The sequence below is a fragment of the Lepidothrix coronata genome, unplaced genomic scaffold (assembly GCF_001604755.1).
Source record: "Lepidothrix coronata isolate B3197 unplaced genomic scaffold, Lepidothrix_coronata-1.0 Scaffold149, whole genome shotgun sequence".
NCBI classification, from domain to species: domain Eukaryota; kingdom Metazoa; phylum Chordata; class Aves; order Passeriformes; family Pipridae; genus Lepidothrix; species Lepidothrix coronata.
The window spans coordinates 491,395-510,894 of NW_016690329.1; the positions used below are offsets into that span (position 1 = coordinate 491,395).

The 19,500-nt window shown below is 45.7% G+C and overlaps 1 protein-coding gene across 1 annotated transcript in view; it reads right to left on the reverse strand.

Annotated features, from left to right (window-relative positions):
- Positions 1–19,500, reverse strand: part of ABCA12 (ATP binding cassette subfamily A member 12) — an 83,038-nt gene that overhangs the window by 9,007 nt on the left and 54,531 nt on the right. Inside the window, exons 33-45 of the mRNA XM_017828486.1 lie at positions 18,363–18,587; positions 17,097–17,235; positions 15,498–15,750; positions 14,224–14,310; positions 12,994–13,087; positions 11,360–11,487; positions 10,399–10,486; positions 9,339–9,444; positions 5,863–5,917; positions 4,960–5,137; positions 3,036–3,151; positions 2,127–2,286; positions 580–848 (exon numbers count right to left, since the gene is read on the reverse strand). Of these exons, the coding sequence (XP_017683975.1) occupies positions 580–848; positions 2,127–2,286; positions 3,036–3,151; positions 4,960–5,137; positions 5,863–5,917; positions 9,339–9,444; positions 10,399–10,486; positions 11,360–11,487; positions 12,994–13,087; positions 14,224–14,310; positions 15,498–15,750; positions 17,097–17,235; positions 18,363–18,587 (1,898 nt within the window). The remainder of the gene's footprint in view (positions 1–579; positions 849–2,126; positions 2,287–3,035; positions 3,152–4,959; positions 5,138–5,862; positions 5,918–9,338; positions 9,445–10,398; positions 10,487–11,359; positions 11,488–12,993; positions 13,088–14,223; positions 14,311–15,497; positions 15,751–17,096; positions 17,236–18,362; positions 18,588–19,500) is intronic.

The following is a 19,500-nucleotide window of genomic DNA, read 5'->3' on the forward strand; positions in this document are numbered from 1 at the left end:
CAGCAGAGGCCTCTGTGCTTGGGAGAGATCCTAAGCAGCCCTCCTGTGAGGTCCAGGGCGTGCACAAAATACTCAGATAGACAGGTTCTGTTCTTTCCTGATATTTGCTCCATTTAGGGAATTAAAAAGCCCAGTGTTCTCTTTCTGCCTAATTTTTTTCCTCTTTTTCAGCAAATATTCTGAGCTGGAGAAAGTCCTGCCTTGTGGACACACTGCTATTGCAGGTGACAGGAATGTTCTCACTCCTCTTTGAGGAGAGGGGGAAATTCAAAGAGAGGTTGTCAATGGACTGGCTGCTCTTACCAACCACTCACCGAACTACTGAACATCCACCCGCCAACCCCAGAGCCCTGCAGTCCCAGCCAGCACAGAATGCCAAGGGACTCTGGTAACCTGCACCTCTGTTAGTTAATATTCCACTTACTGGGACTGCTGCCAGAGGAAACTTACTCCATGTTTGCAAAGCGTCTTGGAAATTTATGGGCTTCATAATTGACAGTGATGGTGTGAGAGCCCAGAATGAAACCACTGAGCTCTGGCTTGGTCTGTTTTCATTGCGAGGCTCCAGATGTTACTTACTCCAGTATGTTGCTCCAGACTCTCTGAATCATCCTGTCGTGAACTGTAAGGCGGATGGCAAAAAACACAGTGCCCTGGATAAACATGGCAAACAGCTTGGATGTGGTCTTGTCCAGCTCAAAGGTTTTGTCAGGGTAATCCACTCCATAGGCTTTTAAGAAGCCCAGCAGTGCCTGATCCTGCGACAGTTCAATCAAGCCATAGCCAAAGCAAAATTGTGGGAACAGAAGGAACGCATGCCTTAAATTTTCAGCAAGATCACGCAAGCCCTGGTAAAAAACAAAGAGCAGCACAGTCAGTCACTGCTTTTATTCATGGAATAAATTCATAGCTTTTACTGTGGGACTGAAGTGTAACAATTACACTGGGATTTGCTTGTGTCTCAGAGCAGAGATAAATTGAGAGCAAAGAGCTCTGGAGACAGCTCGTTTCACAGGCACAAGGTCATAAAAGTCAACAGGCAGCTCTGAGGTTGTGATCACCCATAGTAAACAGCAGCCAGTTCCCAGTGTGGTCCCTCACTGCTGCTCCAGCCACCCGGAAACCACCCATGGGACAGAGCTGAACCCTGCCACTGAGCTGCACTGTGCCCCCCAAAACTGTATGGCACAGCTCCCCTGCAGCGCTGTCTGATCCCTTGGAGCACTGTCCTATCTGTTTTCCTTGGACAAACATCTCCATAAAACAGATTTGTCTTTACTAGATCTAGAAGGGCTTTTTCAGCTAATTCATGGCAAAGCAGCCCAGTGCACAGTCTCACAGTAAAGGTTTGGTACATCTCTAGCAAAAGAAAGGATTAGTGCACACAGCAAAGTGGAGAGGCAGTAAATTAGCTTGGAAAGAGACTGACTCCCTGCCATTGGGGCACAGAGGGATGAAAGATGATCAGAACTGCATGTCCCTAAAGTCCAGGGGGTTGCTGAATAAGCTCTGTTCAGCTAGAGAGAAAAATCCAACCCAGCTATTGTTGTACAAAGTAATTGCCCTCCATAAAAAAAGGAACCTAAGTGTAAGGTGTACATTTTATCCCAGGGATATCTCAGTTTAAGAGAAGGCTTTACTTTAGGGAGTCATCACCATCTCTAAGTCATTTTTCATTCTTGCAGGGAGAAGATGACTGCATTACAGATCTAGATGACAGAGAGCTGATGCTGGGCTTAATGCTGCACATCAGGCCCAGGGCAGTGACATTTAGTTGTTACTCCCCACAGTTTGTGCTGCAAGAACTCAGCAATGCTTTGAAGTGTCCATCAAACATCTCCACCCAGCTCCTGCCCTTCATTTTCCATCACCAGGATAGCTAGAAAAAGGGTCCCCAGTTTTCTCTCTCTCCTTTTGTGTTCTCCCCTCTGTCATCACCATTTTCTTCCCTGCTGGGGGTGCAGATTTACAGACAAGCAGGATCCGTATGTGACTTGTGTCCTGTCTGTAGGGAACCCCAAGTCCCGTGATTAATGTCCAGCTGCAAAGGACCCAATCAAAGCCACCAAACCCACAAGAAGCCTCCTGCTGTTTCACCAGGGGTTTAGTATCAGTAGGGCTTCTACCTGGTCCGTGGCCTTTTCCTGGGAGAGCAGAAATACAACCGAGTGCGTGATAATGGTATTGATGCCGAAGAACAAGTTGACACAGACATACACGATGAAGGCCATCCCTGTTTCCTTGAAGAACCCAGCCAGCAGGTACATCCATGAAAATGATGCGTACCTAGAAATTACCAACAGTGCAGAGAACACCACAGTAACTCAAAAAGCTACTTTGAAAGCAAACAACTGAAGACATCAGACAATCATAGAAGGTTTGGGTTGGAAGGGACCTCAAAGACCATCCAGTCCCACCCCCCTCTCAGGGTCAGGCACACCTTCCACTAGCCCAGGTTGCTCCAAGCCCCATACAACTTGGCCTTGAACTCTTCCAGGAATGGAACAAAACATAACAGTTCTGTTTTGGCACGTGACTAGATTTCCACATTACAGAGCTTAAAGAAGGAAAACTGATTTTGTGTCTGTTAGAATTTGGAGAAAAGGTTTACAATACATACTTTGAACATGGAACCCCACCTGAAAACAAACAGACTGGGCCGGGAGGATTCAAAGGCAGGGAGACAGTTTGACTAAGTCTTCCTGAATTGTGCTGCTGTTTATTTTGCTCTCTGATATTGAAATGTCTCTATCTCTTGAACTTTGCCATAGTTCAGTAAGCATTTGCTTACAGCTTGGGCTGTCACTGGGACCTTGAATATTTCCATATCCTCACATAGGGTTTGCTTTGAATAAAGCAGGCAGCAATGGTTCACCTCCCTGCTCCTGCAAGGAATAACTTGTCACTGTTTGTAAAGTGTGTGTCAAAGGAAAAAGCCCACATATTCCCCCCTTGGATTTCAAGCTGCAGCAGCCTGCAATATCCAGTTCCTCATTCTGCGCAGGGATACTTAAATAACTGAACTCCACACTTACCCAAACAGTAACAGCAGAAGAAATACTGCCAGTAAGTTACTGTTGTTGCAGAAAGCTGGGATCTGGAAGGCTGAAATAACTCCTACTGAGAGTCCAATAGGGAGCATAAAAAGTACCTGCAAAATGATATTAAAAAGATGTTACTGGGAAAACAGTTCTTAAACATTTCCCTAGAACAATGCAGAAGCAACAAAGCCAGGACTGAATTTGGTCCCACAAGTGCAGCTTGGGCATCCTAAGGGAAACCAAACACAGGTGGGTCTCAGTCCTCCCCAGGCTTGCAAGTGAATTCCCACAAAGCCACTTTGAATAGGCAAAGCCTCAACACTGAGGACCACAGGCAGAAAATACCTTAAAAAAAGGTTGTGAATAAAAAATACCCCTTTGGGTTTTCTGTTAGCCTTGCAGTCAGACCACTTCATTGTGCCCTGTAAATCTAGTCTTTATAATGTTGAGCCAAGCCAGAGAGCTTCCAAACGTCTGCCTTGAGAGGTTCCTCTCTTCCCCAGCTTTGGGATTTAGCAGAATTTACTGGCAGGGATTCACTGAGAAATATCAAGTTGCCGAGAGTGCTGGATTAGTTTCAGCCCGCTGAATACTGATTGTGCAGGGACTCCAGGGATTTTTCCACAGGCTGATATACAAATATGCAGTGCTGGAGCGAGTGCCTGGATCAGGGAGGCAGGCACAGGCCTGCTCCATCCTCCCTGCTGTGCTGCCAAGCCAGGTGCAGCCACGCTGCCTTCAGACCCTTTTTCAGCCCCTCTCTGTGCTGCTGACTCCCACCCCAGCCCCTCCAGGCAGGCAGTTGTGATGCTTTGGTCACTGCCTGGTTGGTGTGTGTTGGTGTTACCAGAACACCCAGAAGCTTTGGCTGTGCTCTGCAGAAAGAGTCAAGGCTTCCACTCCCCATAGGATTTCAGCCCTTAGCCCTCTCTGCACCAAAGGGGGCTGGACACCCAAATGCCCTTGAAGATTCCCTATTTTCAGGAAGTGATGATATCACTGGGATTTTAGGCACTAGCAGAACTGCCTCAGTAGAAATTTGCTGGATGCATGGAGCTGATCCCCATTACAGCACAGCTGGCAATGCCAAGGCTCATGAGCTGAGCTTGCCTGTGCTGGCTGTTCTCTGAGGGAGGGTCTGACCCCACGCACAGGGAGCAACTCATAAGACATTCAGTCTCCAGACACTGTGCATATTCACCCTTTTAGCTCAGCAATGCTTTCCAACAGCTATTAACCCACTGTACCAGGAGGAAATTGAACTTCAGGGAGAACAAGGGCATGCCCACACCCTGGAATGCAGCACAGTTCTGGGCAGCTCAACAAGGAACAAACTGGCAAATCTACACAGCACCATGAAAAGGAACTTGCCCAGGTCCTGGAAGGTACATACCTGCATTTGGATTAAAAACCTTTATAATACATAATCTTAAAGAGATCATTCAACCCAGAAATGGATTTTTGCCCAAGAGAGTTGTGTCAGCTGTAGGATGTGTGCTAATGCCCCACCCTATACACCCAGAGTTCCCAAATACAGCTGTAGCCTTGAGCCCCAAAGCCTCACCCCAGATGTGTGGGGCCTGTGTGACAGCGGATCCAGCCCTGCAACTGGCAGAATAGCAGCTGGCTGCTTCCATGTCAAATGGGAACCAAGCTCCAGCCTGTTCCATGCTGCTCTCCGACAAACGTGGAGTGCTTTGCACACACTCCAGAGAGAAGGAATGCCTTCTCTTGGCAGAACCCAGTGCTGTGGTTCGCACTTAATAGTCTTCAGAGCCCTGGAGAACAATCACTACGTAACACTCTGGGTAGTAATAATAATAAGTCTAGGCAATGAACTTTAAATAAAGAACTTCCCCCCAGCGCCCCCCGCTGTGCAGTGCTACTCTTGGTGCATTTAGGAATGTGAATTATTTACCAGATCATAAACGAAGTTAGTCACCCAGTAGGTTGTCATCCCAATGCCTGAAATATGCTGCAGTTGTTTGGCTTTGGTTTGATGCTCTTTGACCATGTAGAGCACAAAGCTGGCTGTCGTGATAGAGTAGCCAACCAGAACAGACATGGACACTATGATGTCGAGTAAACTGTTGAGCCTGGGGAGAAAGTGGAGAAGGATGTATGTGGTGAGTCAGAGTGGCAGATTTCCCTCTCTGAGGAGGGTTGTTCAGAGCTCAGAAGCAACAAGGTCCTGTCTCCGGGCCAGCATCCTTTACAATCATGGAACGGTTCGGGTTGGAAAGGATCTCAAAGACCATCCCATTCCACCCCCCTGCCATGGGCAGGGACACCTTCCACTAGACCAGGTTGCTCCAAGCCCTGTCCAACCTGGCCTGGAACACTTCTAGGGATGGGGCAGCCACAGCTTCTCTGGGCAACCTGTGCCAGGGCCTCCCCACCCTCAGAGGGAAGAATTCCTTCCTTTCTTTCTTTCCTCTCTTTGCTGATGTTAATGAGGCCTAGAAAAAGGACTCACAGCAGAGTCACAGTGCTGTACCACAGCATGTAGTGGAAGGGCCAAAAGGAAAATGATGGCATTATTATTATTATTATTATTATTATTATTGTGCCAAAGCACACAAATCTGGGATGCTGTAACTGTGGCCTCCAGATCTATATAGGATCCTGCAAAGAAACCCTCATGGTAATCAGCTCTGGTGGCAAGCAAGACACTATTCATGAACAGAGGGAACAAGAGAGAACAGTTTCATCATTTAGAGAAAGATATTCAGTAATTTAGGTTGGTTTATGGTTTCCAGGAAGCTGATTTGCTCCTTTTGAAGCTGAAGAATTCAGGCATCAGCCAAATGGATTCTCTTACATTACTTGCTCTTGACTCTGTCCTCCAGGATATGGGTGAGCTGATAAGAAAATACCTACCAAGAAAAAAGAAAACCACAATAAGAAAAGAAATTGAAAATGTGTCCAATTTAAAGCTTTCTTCATCAGCTCCTGATATCGACAGTAATATTGACAGTAATACAGAAAACTGTGAGTAGAGAAGAAAAGCAGATCAAAGGTGCTGCTCTGTCATCTCAATGTGATCTTGGGCAGAATCTTGAGCACTCACATTTTTCCTATGACTTCCCTTTGCTGCACAGCAGATCTGAAATTCAAACCCTAGGCCTTGTTTGTGCATCTGTCTGGTGACAGCATCGTTCCTTTCAGCACTCCCACACCTAAAATTAGGCACATGCTTGTTTCAGGTTAGATTTTCAACACTGACACATTCAAAACTGATGGATATGTTTTATTTTAAAGCTGCTGTTTGATGATCTCTCCTCATTCCATTTGTTCTTTTATCATCAGAAACAAATCTTTCCCTACTGCCTTTCTTCACAACTATTACCTTCCTGTGACATATGTCTTCCTCAATATGGGAACTGTGGAGATGTGAGCATAAACCCAAGTAAGGTACAGACACTTTTGTCCCCAGTGTGGCAGTGAGTTAATTCTGAACTATTCTTTTCTTAAGAAAAACAAAAAAAGAGCACTTTGTTCAAAGGAACTAGTAAAATCTAGTTAGTACATTGGTAAGTCCCTGGGATTTGTTGTTTTTGGGGTTTTTTTAAATCCTTTAAAATGGGTTTGTATCAGGCACAAACTGCAAGAGAGAAATTCTCTGCTGTTGTGCAGGTATCTTCAGATTTGGTGTAAGTACTTCTTTACCAAGGAGAACACTGAGCCCAAAATATACTAACATTGTTCATCACAGTGATTTTGCTGTGTTTGGAGGCAACTTGTGCCTACAAATCCAAAAGGAAGAACATGGGGGGGCTCTGGTGGGCCAGTTCCATCCTCCAGTGCAGGTCTCTGCCATGGTCCCACCAAGAGACAGCCCAGTCTCTAAGACTCCTGCACCTGAGAAGGGGTTTAGATGTTTACGTGCCTAAAAATGACGTTCTCAATTCATATTTAGGCACTTCAGTAAATGCTCTGGTTCTCAGGGAGAGCTGCTAGACAGATTTTCTAGAACATCCCACCTCTGGAGTTTAAGCTCCTTACAGCCAGGTGCCAGACGAGGAATTAGGTGATGAAGAATTATTCTGGGTTATTTTCCCTAGGAATGAGCACCCTGACATGGGGATCAGGAAGGAGGAGCCCATGGGTTTAGCTGACCAAATGCCATACTAAGCAAATGAATTTGAAAGGAGGATTTCATAAGAAATTAATTTTGGAGGAAAAAAACCTCCAAAAACCAAACCTCAGTCTTGTCATAAGGGAGATAGATGGAATTAAAATCTTGGACTGCTGATAAAGACTCACAGACAGGAAATGTTTCCCTTCCCCAAAAGGGAGAGAGAGAAAGAAAGATACTGTCTGTCTAATCTGTTAATACTTCACTATAAAGCCATTTTCCTTTACTGAAGCTTAGGCTAGAAGTCAAAATTTCCATTTCAATGCTTTCTCTTTTTTGTTGGTTGGGATTGAGAGAAGAGAAAGCACAATATACATAAGTCAAAAGCTATTATGACTTGCTTAGTGACAGGGTAAAAAGCTTTTCATACATTTTTTTAAAAAATATACACAATCTAAGTCAAACCTCCAAAGCAAGACTGGCACCTCTTTCCAGCTGCTGAAGTGACAACACACTTTTATCTGGCCATTTCAATGGTTCTTAAACCATCATTTATTTGTCACAACAACAAATAGATTGAGCTGCCAGGACCGTACCCCGCAGAACGTCTGTTCAATTGTATTTCAAACTGGATTTACTCTACCTCAGGGGAGCCATCCTCATCCATTCACTTTATTTCTCCCATTCTATGGCCTGGATGATTAGTGGGAAGCAGAGAATTATCTGTCTGGTCATTTACTACTAAGCATTTCTTTCCAAAAACACATAAGGAGTAGGACAGATGGAATAAAAACTGTTGCTATTCTTTCCCACTGAAAATCGTTATTTTGCTGGTATAAAACTTTCCCTGTGCAAACTTCCTGGCTGTTCACACGAGCTTCCTGCCTTTGCTCTTGCTACAGCCTGTGTTGGGAATACCGAGACAGAGCAAGAAGCTTCTCTGCTTAATAATTCAGCTGCTCTGGGATGATACCACCACTGGAAGAGCCTGGCTTGGGTCTCCTCTCTTCACAGCCAGGCAGGGGCTGCAGCTCTGGGATATCTGACCTGGGGGGCTCACTGCAAACTGAGAGGGGTGTTTTGGGATGGTGAGAGGGACCAGGCACCGGTTCCACTTGTGAGGGGACCCTCGGTGCATTGGTGTGTGAGGTGGGAAGCAGGACATGCTGGTTTGACTTGCAGTCAGCATCTGCTCTTTCTTTAATTCATGGTGTGACACTCCAAGCTTCAGACCCGTGCCTGTTCCATTCTAGCTCAATCCAGACAGGTCAGTGAGGAACAGTCCTGTGAGCCAGGAAACACTGTCACCTATCTGTGTGTCCCCTGGGACGGCAGGACACTGAGGTGAGGGGGGCTGGGCTTGACCAGGACACAGCTGGAAGGGCACCAGTTGTCCAAGAAAGCCAATCAGGAAGGCATTTCTGCACACAAATGCTTCTCTTGGCAGAGCAGAGTCCAAAAATTCCTGCATAAGATTTCTCAAATTGGCATCAGCATAAGTCTCTCTCTTGTCCCTGCAGCCCCTTCATGTCTGGAGACAGGCATGCACACACAGACAGGCTTCTGGCCATGCTGGAAAGGGAAAGACAGGGTGCCCTGCTTTATCAGCAGGAATTTGGGTTGCTGCAGTACATTACCAAGCTACGAGAAGAGATAACCCCAAATGGGCTACTAACGCTCCTTGGGTCTGTGTATGTCATGTGTCAGAGGAAAAATACAGCCAAAAATTATATTTCTCACTTAATCTCAGTCTCCCCACTCTCATTCAGACACAAGCACACACATACCCACACCCCCTGAGCTGCTCTCAGCAGAAGAGTGACATATTAAAATTTCCTAATCTAAACCACCCCCGGAGATGACCTGAAGTAGCTTTTCTATGCATAACTAATGGGCACGTATCAAGGACAGCTATTCCAGTGCCATGAGGAGAAGCAATAAATCAAAGAGCGACCACTGGCATTTCTTGGATGAAGTGTTTTATGTGGGAGCTGGGGTCCTCCCTGTCCAGCTCCCCTGAGTCTCTGACTAAGACAAATGAAGTGTGTGATCTATTCATGCTTTTCAATTCTGTTTTTAAAGGAATTGCAGAATTGTGAATAAAGAAATGGCCTCATTGAAGTCAAGGTAAATGTTGTCATTGATTTCAACAGAACCAGGATATCCCCCTCAAAGGGGAGAATTTATCTCCTGTAAAGCTCCTGTAAAGGAACACTTACCATATTTGGATGTCTCATTTTTTGGCAAGTTAGCTCGAAGAATGAAGTTGTTCAAGCTGTTGAGATAGGCTGGGAGGCTGTGATAACCTTCAGGATTGTACCACACCTGCACACAATCGAGAAATTGAAACGATTTGGGAGAGATGTTCCTGATAACATTTGGTTTGTTCTGCTTGCACACGTGAATCATTCCATGGTTGCTATCTAAAGTCATAAGCTCTGCAGGTTAAAGAGCAATGACTAAACCATGTCAAGGAATAAAATAAAAGCAGAACTCTTTCAGCACAAGGAGGCCCATCAGCTTCACCTGCCTTCTGGGAGAGAAGCAGCACCAGCTGGAGATGTGACCACATGTACAGAAATTTGGTTTCCTCTCTGTAATAAGTTGCTGAGACTTGATGAACATAAGCCTGGGGATTTCCCCAAGGCAGCTGAGCAGCCCAGTGTCTAACAGCCCTCAAAAACCAGGGGAAAAAACTGCTTTAGGGCAAAAAATAGCCAATTGTCACCTTCTCATTCAGCAACAGCCCTTCCCTTCCCAAGACAACTTTCCTCACCTATGACAAACCCTTTTGTTGGAGCCCTCTCTGCAAACAGCTCTGCTTCTGCAGGGACACTCTCCTGGCAGCTGGGTTTTGCAGTGAGGGCACAGGATATTGTCAGCTCTCTTGCATTTCCCTGCTACCTCAGATTTCAGCCTTGGTGCTTTACAACATTTTCATTGAGCAGAACCAGAGGAATGGGCATATCAGAATGCACCAGCCAGCCCTCGCTACAGTACATACATCCCCTCATGAGATAAAGGTGCTACTAATTGATCTTTTCACCTCTGTGTAATAAAATTATGACAGCAGAAAAATTGCCTCCTGCTAGCAAGAGAAGTCAGACCAATAAAGAAGAATGGGGAAAGACAAGGAAATTAACTGTAAGTCATCTCTGTCATGCCAAGCTGCAGATTTCAGGAGGTTTCTCTTTCTTTTCTGCAATATCCATGAATTTGACATCGCTTCCCCTGGATCCCACGCTTCCCATGCCAGGAAGAGAGATGGAGATTAGTTACCTTGGTCAGTGTTCTGTTGGGGGGCACTGGCTTGATATCAAACTGGAGATCTGATGTCAAAGGCAGCCCAAAGCTCCAGCCACCATACCTGGGTGAAAACCAGAGGGAGATGCATTGCTACCCTTATCTAAACACTCTAATACCTTTGGCTGGTGCATGCCAACACGCCACTGCCACCCCAGGGAATTCCAGCTTGACTTGAAAGAACTTATCCCAGTGTGGGGCCAAGCCACCACTGCTGCAGGAGCCCTTTTTGGGGGAGGAAAAGAGAAACAAACTTGGCAACACAATCAAAAAACTGTGCTGAAAGCCTCCCTTTGAGAAAGATTCTGAAGCCGTGTGGACTCCTAACCTGCGTGCCTGCCACACTGGAGTAAGATGACTGCTTCTTACCCAGGAGGTGTACAGCTCAGTTTATCAGTGGCAGATGAACACACTCCTTGACAACCTTAGTGACAGGCTACTTTTGCCCCAAGCCCTGCTGTGCAGCTGTGTGGCAGAGTCCAGACGCACTAACAGCTCCAACAGCCCCGTGGCACAAGGCAACATTCAGCCTCTGCTTTCACTGGCATGGCTGTGCCTGTTCAAGTGAGGCACACACCGAGGCTCTTCAGAGACTCAAACCTGGAGGAAAGTCTCTCCCCAGGGTTTACTTCGTGACAGGCTGAGTCAGATTTTCCTCTTTTTAAAGATTTCTGAGTCAGACAAAGCCTTGTCTGCAGATCCAGCCCCAACATATCCAGTGACTGACACGTTATCCCTGGGCTATCTCTGCTATGATCAAGCAGAGCACTTGCCTTTAATTCCTTGATTGCAGGACACTTTTCCTCCCTTCACCAGATTCCCAGAGAGGCCCTTCTAACACCCACTGCACTGTCACCTCTCCAAGCACAGGGACATGACAGGTGTAAGAGGCTGCTCCCAGTGCAGTTCAGAGAGGGACTGGAGGTTTGTGCCGTACCGTTTCTGGAGGAAGTCTTTGGTGGTCGCCAGGATATAGGTCTCCACATTGTGCCCTGTAAGGTTGTAAAGTGTCCGTGTGGAGAAGGTCCTTCTGTGAGGGGGAGTGTAGTTCATCTGTGGACATGTCTGAGCAGAGACAAATGAAGAAAAATGTTAGTGTTTGCGTTTTAACTAAAAATTACCATATCAGGACAGGACTGAGAGCAGGCAATGGCAACATTCTGGTCCTGAGACTGATTCCTACAGAAGCTGATCCTTCAGAAAGCAGTGTGCGCAGACACACAGCACACATCCCTGCATACTGTCCCCAGCATGTTTAGGGAAGTGCTTAAAAACAACCTTGGCTTAAATCTACACTTCAGTTCTACTGACATCAGTGAGACCTTGAAATGTACTTCATGCTATGCACGAAGATTCTGGCTGAATTAAAGCTGATCCTACTTAGCAGAGTGACTGCACAGACAACTGCAGAGGGCAAAACAACTCACAGAGCAGAAAACTGTGGTGGCCTCAAACTCTCATCTTCCATTTCACAGCAGCTACACTGTACATTTCTGCTTTAATGTCAGTCACTGGGAATGTTTTCCTGGGCTTCAGAGAAACCTTGAATTAGTTCTGAATATATAATTTAATATGGTGAGGGTCAAAGTCACATGGACTGTTTCATGAGGTTGAAGTGTCCTACCAGACAGCACTGCTGGCTGCTTCCTTCAGCTCATCCATAACAAAAGCCCTGCACTCCCCCATTGTGCATGTGTTCATCAGAATACATAGAACAGTTTCCCCCATGCTGAGGAACACCTGCCTGTGCCCACTGGAGGTGAGAATCAGCTTTGAACATTATCCTGACTTACTGGAGAAATTATGCCAATACTTTTAATGATGTGAAATTAAGTGTACGTCCAGAAAACTGCAGAAAATAGCTGCATTTTAAAGAATGACTAAGAATGTTCAACTAAGTACATCCTTTATCTTACAAATAGCTTCACACTGTGCCACAAGTCTGATTTTCTACTAGAAAAAAGCTGAAGACAGGTGAACAGCACTGGAGGGAGGAGAGCTCAACCCCAAACTGAACTGTAAAACTGTAACACCCTTGGGGCAGAATCTGCCTCTTCCCCACTAAGCCCAGCAGTGCCCTTATCTGACTCTGTATGTACCCTCGTAATGCAAATAATTAATATTATTAATCATAATTTTTTATAACAAGGAGCAGATCAAGACTTTGCATAAAGTTAAATTCTGAAGAGCAAGCAGCAATAATAGCTGTGCTTTTATATAATGACAGTGCTTGTATAAGATGAAATTTTCCTCTTGAATACACACTCACCTCTGCTAAATGGGACAATCAAACGACATTCAAAAACACCATTAAACCTTTTTCCACCATGGGGAGTGGGGCAGGTACATTAGAGTGTGAATCTTATGAGGATGCTGTTTCCTTTCCTGGCCCCAAGCTGGTGCAGACAGTGGTTATCCAGTGTACAAAATCAAAAAGGTCAGAGAGAGACAGGAGGATTCTGAACGCTGAGTCACCCTTAGCGTCATGCCTGCCCATAAAACCACTCCCAACATACAAGGCCCCCCAAAAATCCCCCCAAGACCCCTCACTTTTGGGTTTCTCCAAATTACCTGGATGCCATTTGTGCAGTTGCAGGCAGAATACTTAGTTCCCTGGTCTCCACTGGTAATCCACTGGCCAAGCATGTCCTCTGTCAAACACTGCCTGAAAACGAACACATTTTCCTCTGAGGCTCTCCATGCTCAGGTGTGCAAACGAAGCTAATTGCTGTCATGTTTAATGACAGCAAGGCTGCCAGTTGAGCAGCTTCAGCAGAAAAGCAGACCTTCTTGTCAGCTCTGGGCACTTCAGGGAATACCCCTCCTCCTGCTGCTCTCGTGTCTCTCGGCAGAGAGCCCTCGCTGCTCCCTGTGCCTGGATTCACTCAGTCACTCAAAAAGAATCCAGACACCACTTTTCCTACAGTAGACAGTGCAAGGAGTTGGCAGACAAAGGCCAAAAGCATCTCAAAAGAGCCCAGAAATAAGGGCTGTTGTCCTGGCAATAGCTGAGCAGACCTGTGATGGACTCTATTGCCCAGGCTGTCACTGTAAATTCCCAGGATAAATATTTGCCAGCAGATACGTGGCACATACGAGCATGCAAGTCTGCCCAGGATCTTACTACCAGTTCCTTGAGAATTTATCTGCAGAGCCCAAAATGAACCAGCCCTCATGGCACAGCTTTTAGATAGAGGTAACCAAAGCTCTGCTGAGAACTTGCTGTGTGGGCTCACTATATAACTGGTATTATTGGGACAGCTAGGACCACTTCCCAGAGATGAGCATTGCTTGATTCATCCTGGCATCCTGTTCCAAAGCACCAAAGCACCAAAGCTGCTTCCTCACTATTCATAGCAATAAAGGAGTCCACTTGTGGTGGTGAATACTTGAGGCAAGCAAAGAACACCAGTGTCAGGGTCCCGGGGCCATGTGGAACTCCTTAAAGCACAGTGTAGTTTCCTGCCTTTAAGAACATCTACAGTTCTGGGCTGGCAGACTCAAGCCTTCACTTCAAGCTCTCAGCAGGGCTGAGGCCTGCTTTACACCAATCAGGTCTACATAGCTCCCTGCTCACAGCTCACTCACATCCCACCAGCCCCAGCCTGTGAGAGAAAGAGTCTGAAAGAGTCTGCAAGCCAAGCTGGAGACAGGCAGAGCCTTTTCTCTGCAGGTGGCACCAATGCATGAAAATTCTGAAGATGATCAAAGATAGTTATTAAGGTCTAATGGCTAATAATGTCATGCCAATTACCTTGCAGATTTGGAGTTTAAGTGGGAAAAAACCCAACAACTACTTACGAATTGCTTTCGTTCATGCACGTGTTATCCGTTCCAGGGAAAGCAAGCATCGAAGCAACTAAAGCACTCGTGGTTTCATTAAAATTCCTAAGATTTTACAAAGAAAAAAGAAAACAGGAAAAGGTTCAAAGAACTTCCACTATTACTAAGCAGAGGAAAATTGTTTGAATGAAACAGGATTTATTTAAGGTGTTCAATAAATATTTGTGGAAACATCACTGAAGTACACGCAGTACATGAGGACAGTCACACTGGTTAAAAGGACTGCCCAACACCTGGAGCTACTCCAGTGCCTCTGGATCCAAGCAAGAATACTGATGAACTCCTGGACAATCAAGATTCTATTTCCAGGGAAAATGCAACTACTGCAATTTGCAGGCACTACTTTCCAGCCTTGTCTCAATCAGCTCTCTCCTCTGTGACACCCATTTGGCTTTGGTCATTCAAGAAGCTCCTTGGTTCTGCCCCAGCTCTCTAGCAATGATCCATCAGGAGAAGCTGGGAACATTAGGAACAGAGGACTCGGACATGCAGCTCTGGCTCATTCCCCCATCTATCAGGACTGAAGTAGAAAGGCATGAGCAGTCCTGGGAAAGGACATCTAGAGCAGGTACACTTGCTTTAGAGCTAAATTTTATATTTCTGACTTAGAGCTGAGAACCACTGCAGAAAGAAAGAAGTTCAAAACATGAAAACAGGATGATACAAGTTATAATCATTTTGGTAATAGGATTTTTAAGCACAATGAAGTAATTCAATGGAGATATCTTAATCACTCTGGAGAAGCACATGCTCTTCAAATTGCCTGTGTGGCTTGGACTAACTGGGCCTAGGCAGGAAAGCACTTTCTGTACTGACAGAGAGGAGGGTGATGCAGACAGCTCACAGGATGGATAGAATTTTAATCCAGGAGTTGTAATGTTAGCAACAACTGATGCAGGGACCTCCATTTCTCATTGGGGCAAGAGTGTGTATATATTAAGACAATCCCTATGGCTGTCAAAGGGCCAGAGGACTCCAATGGAAACACCAAGAATATTCTTCACACATTTCATAGCTAATTCCAACTAAGAGGTTGTTCTCCTGGAGCTTTTTAATTGCTGGTCTGAACCAAGCCATCTGCCCCAGAGATCCCTTAGGACAGGATTTCTACATAACTGCATAACATAACTACACTAACACTTCTCCACTGGCTATGCTTAGAAATAATCCTGAAGGCAAATCTGGCTCGTTATAACCCAATGTATTTAGGAGTCACCAAGACCACCACTCACCCAAAGAAGTCTGCCTGGTCAGATGTGCCATACAGAGAGGGGGACAGCAGGAGCTCGGGATATTCGGTCTCCTTGGTTCTCAGTGTCCCAAGTCCCATGGCAGCCATCACAAAGAGGACTGGGAGGATGACCTGAGCGATGAAGCCTCTGACATCCCGCCGGGTGTGGTGGAATCTCTTGATGAACAAAGCTGAAGTCTTCTTCAGCAGCAGTGGCAAACCCTGCAGGCTTTTGGATCTGATCAGGAGCTGGTCTGGGTACAAAGGAAGGCGTTTTGTCATGGATCAGTATTTGTGCAGTGCAGGGAACTGATGGTTATAGTACTCTGGGAGTACATTTCTCTTCCTGCACACCTTTAAAGATGAAAAATCAAAACTACTAAGCTGGAACATGCACAGGGTCAGGCTTGGGACAGGACTCAGATTCTGGCTTGAGTCTTAAGCTCATGTAACACCAGTCTTTTTATTTAATTTCAAATGTGTACATGTACTGATTTTCAGTTTGGGACCTTGCAAGAGAAATACAGGCTTCCAGATGCTCTAAGTTATCTACATCCTTCCTACCCAGCTACAACTTACAGGGGAAGCATATTATTCTTGGATTTACAAACTGAAATTTTTCATCATTTAAAAAACAAGTCCTCAGACAAATCTATAACAGAATTCATCCTGAAATAAGAAAATGAGCACAAACCACTTGACCTTGTGCATGGACAGATTTTGTGGTATACTGAAAGCAGAACCAAATCCTGTGCAACCTATTCCTCTTCATGAAATATTAACCTATATAATACAACATGAAGCAAATCCTTTTCAATCTTCTGTTTAAGGGTGACACAAAACACTTCTCTACACATGTGATTGACTGTTTACAGTAACATTTACACTGCAGATCAGCTTTGAGAACTGAGTACAAAAATACCTCTGAGTTGACCTTTGGATGCCTCCCTAACTATAAATGGTGTTAAGTAGCAAGAAATGTTTCTACTCCAAGAAAGCATTTCAACCAGGTATTTGGCCATTTTGGGGTTGTGCCACCTTTAGCAGCTCTCAAGCCCTCAGGGACAGTGGTGAAGCTTGATCCTCTTCTGAATGCTAATTTATTGCACTGTCTGGTCCTTTGGGCTCCTTTACCATACAGCAACATCTGGGACACAGCAAAAAGTAGCAAGGAGGAGCCAGCTCAGAGCTGTGCTGCTTTTCCAACAGACTAAGGGGTTTCCACAAAGTTTCTTTTCAATTCTGCTACTTATGGAGAAATAATCCGCTACATCTATTACAGCAATTACTTTCAGAGGTACACATTTACTCTTTCACCCACATGCTGTATTTGATTAGCTTAAAACCTGGATCAATTTAAAGGAAGGCAGATGCAAACAAAACCCCTCTGTAATTTATCCTGTGATTCAGACTGTTCCAAACCAGGGGATCTAAAGAACTGATGAGTGCTGTATTTCCAGTGATTTATTGGTTTTCTGATTCCTGGATGGATGAAATGTGGTTTTCAACAAAGAAAGAAGACAGGGAGCTCAAATCAGTCCATCTGTCACTGTTTGCATATGTGATAGATCTGGAATAAAACCCGGAGGTAATTGAGTACCGTCTCTGTCTGTGAAGGTGTCTGTGCTCACAGACATTCCGTCACTGCCACTTTGACCACTGGCTCCAGGCAGCTGGTGGGGCAGTGCAGCATCTTCTTGTTGGTCCTTTACCAGCTCTTTTGTCAGATTGAGAAACACCTAGAGCAAGAAAATATGAAGGAAAATTTGTCCAAATGACTCCATTTAACAAAACAATAACCAGAATCCACTCTTCTGTTTCATAGCTGTAATTGGTGCAGCGATTGTGCATTACAATCCTCTTTCTATTCCATTTGTGCTCTGTTTTTATCAGTGTAAAATTGTTGTTGTCCAGCTCCCCGTCACCTCCTGTCTCTCTTCTGCTGCAGCAGTGGAAAATCAAACCTTTGCAGCTGCCCCCTGGACTCACCTTGTCCTAGAACCACCTGCTCTGTGGCCAGTGAGTAGGTGTGAACAGGGCTACACTTTATCTCAGGCCCTACATAACCCTACTCCCTCCACACCCACACAGTGAGCAGCACACAGAAGTTCTCTGCATGGCACCAGGGAAGAAACAGGGAGAGCTGTTTCCCTGGAATATTTTCCCCTCTAGCCTCTGACAGCCCCACTGCCTCCTGGCTGGGACTGTGCAGCCATGGCACCCAAGCTGCACATGGTACATGATGTATAACTTATTCTTGCTACCTTGGGAAAATGCTTTAAAAGCAAGAAACCATTTCTGAGTAGAAAGGCAACAATCTCCCTTCTTCCTTTCCGCAAGACAAGGGTCATCACTGTTTGTAATTTACTTTTTGTTTCTGATGCAATTAAATGTGTTTATTTGACCAAAGATTTCCCATGGGAAGAAAGGTGCCTGTGCTAAGATGCACCAGGTGACTCACTTGTACAACACAGCGATTTCAGCATTCATGCCCAAGTCCATCATTTAGATGGTTTGCTGACTCCTTCCCATCTCCAGAGGCATGGAGGCCAGGAGAATACTTCCAGGGGAAACACATCCTTGCCCTCTCTCCTTAGTCTAACTCCAGTATCTCATTTTCTGAGCTGTTAGCAAGGTGAGACAGTGGCAAACTTTGTGCATTAGTATATGTATGGATTTATGGATACACCTACACACTCATGTGTTCCTAAGTGTAACTCGCTGTACAACCAAACCACTTCTTCCCTGCCTGAAACTCCCACATCCAAAACATACCACCATCTAGCCCAGGAAGCAGAGCTAGAGCAGAGCTGTGAAATTAATCTCCATAACATTTCCTTACATCCAGTGGACCCTGAGCTCATACCTCTTCCACAGTCGTGTTTGAAATCCCGTAGCAGCCAAGGTGCAGATCATTCAGGCTGCTGTCCAGGGCTCTGAGAAGCGCCTGGTAGGCCCCTGAGACTGTGGACTTGAAGGGGGGAAGCACGTACACGAGTTCTCCACCAATATCCTCCTTGAGATAAGCCTCTGGAAGATGAGACTGAATCAAAGAGGTCACTGCTGAGGTGTCACACTCCTCTATCATGTTCTGAAAAAGGAGGAGAAGAATCTGTGGTTACTGAGAGAGCTATGAGGTCAAACTTCCTCCTGCAGGATGTAGCCCAAATCCTATCCCAGAGCATAATCCAGAAGTGATCTCAGACCAGGTAATCAACACTCCAAGGTAAATAGCAAAAGCAGAGGAAAAGGGGTTTCTGTCCCTTGAAAAGGGATGTGTGGCACTGAGCCCATCTTGGTCCATCTAAAACCTTGCTGGGCTCCCTCTGCCTACAGGGATTGAGGTTGGGCTCAATCAACCACTCTGCACTGGCTCGAGGGTTTGTGGTACAACAGAAGAAGCCTGGCCACCAGGGAGCTGCCACCTGAGCTTGGCTGCCAGCATACACACACTCTCTTTCCCAAGAAAAACAAGGCTTGCACATGGGTCTTTCTTCATTTTCTCTATCTCTACTGCCAGCAATTTGGAAGAGGGACTGGTCTCCCATGGTATCTGCTCATTATTCTGTGTGCTGGGCCCACCAACAGCACTCTAATGAACACTGTCAAGAGCAAAGTTCCTCACTCCTTGCAAGCAGAACACTTTGCCTCAGGCCAGACAGTGTGGATGGACTCTTTCCATCTGCTTTATTCCTCTGAACTCCAGAGTTCACAGTCTGCATCCAGCCTTGTCTTTAACACTCAAGGAGACCCCGTTCTTTTTCAACAAAGCAGAGCACTGACATTCCTGTTTCCAAGGGCCATGGAGGCTGTTCTGGTGGCCTTGCTGGAGAGCCTCCCTCTGCTTTGAGGAAAGCAGGGACACGTGTTCTGTGGGCATCTCTCACTGAGAAGCAGCATGCCCACATCCAGACCCTCAACAGCTCTTTGGTACTGCTATCCTTGGATCTGTCACTCAGCTCCTGTCAGTACAGCTCTAAGTGCCTACATCCCTCAACAAGCCT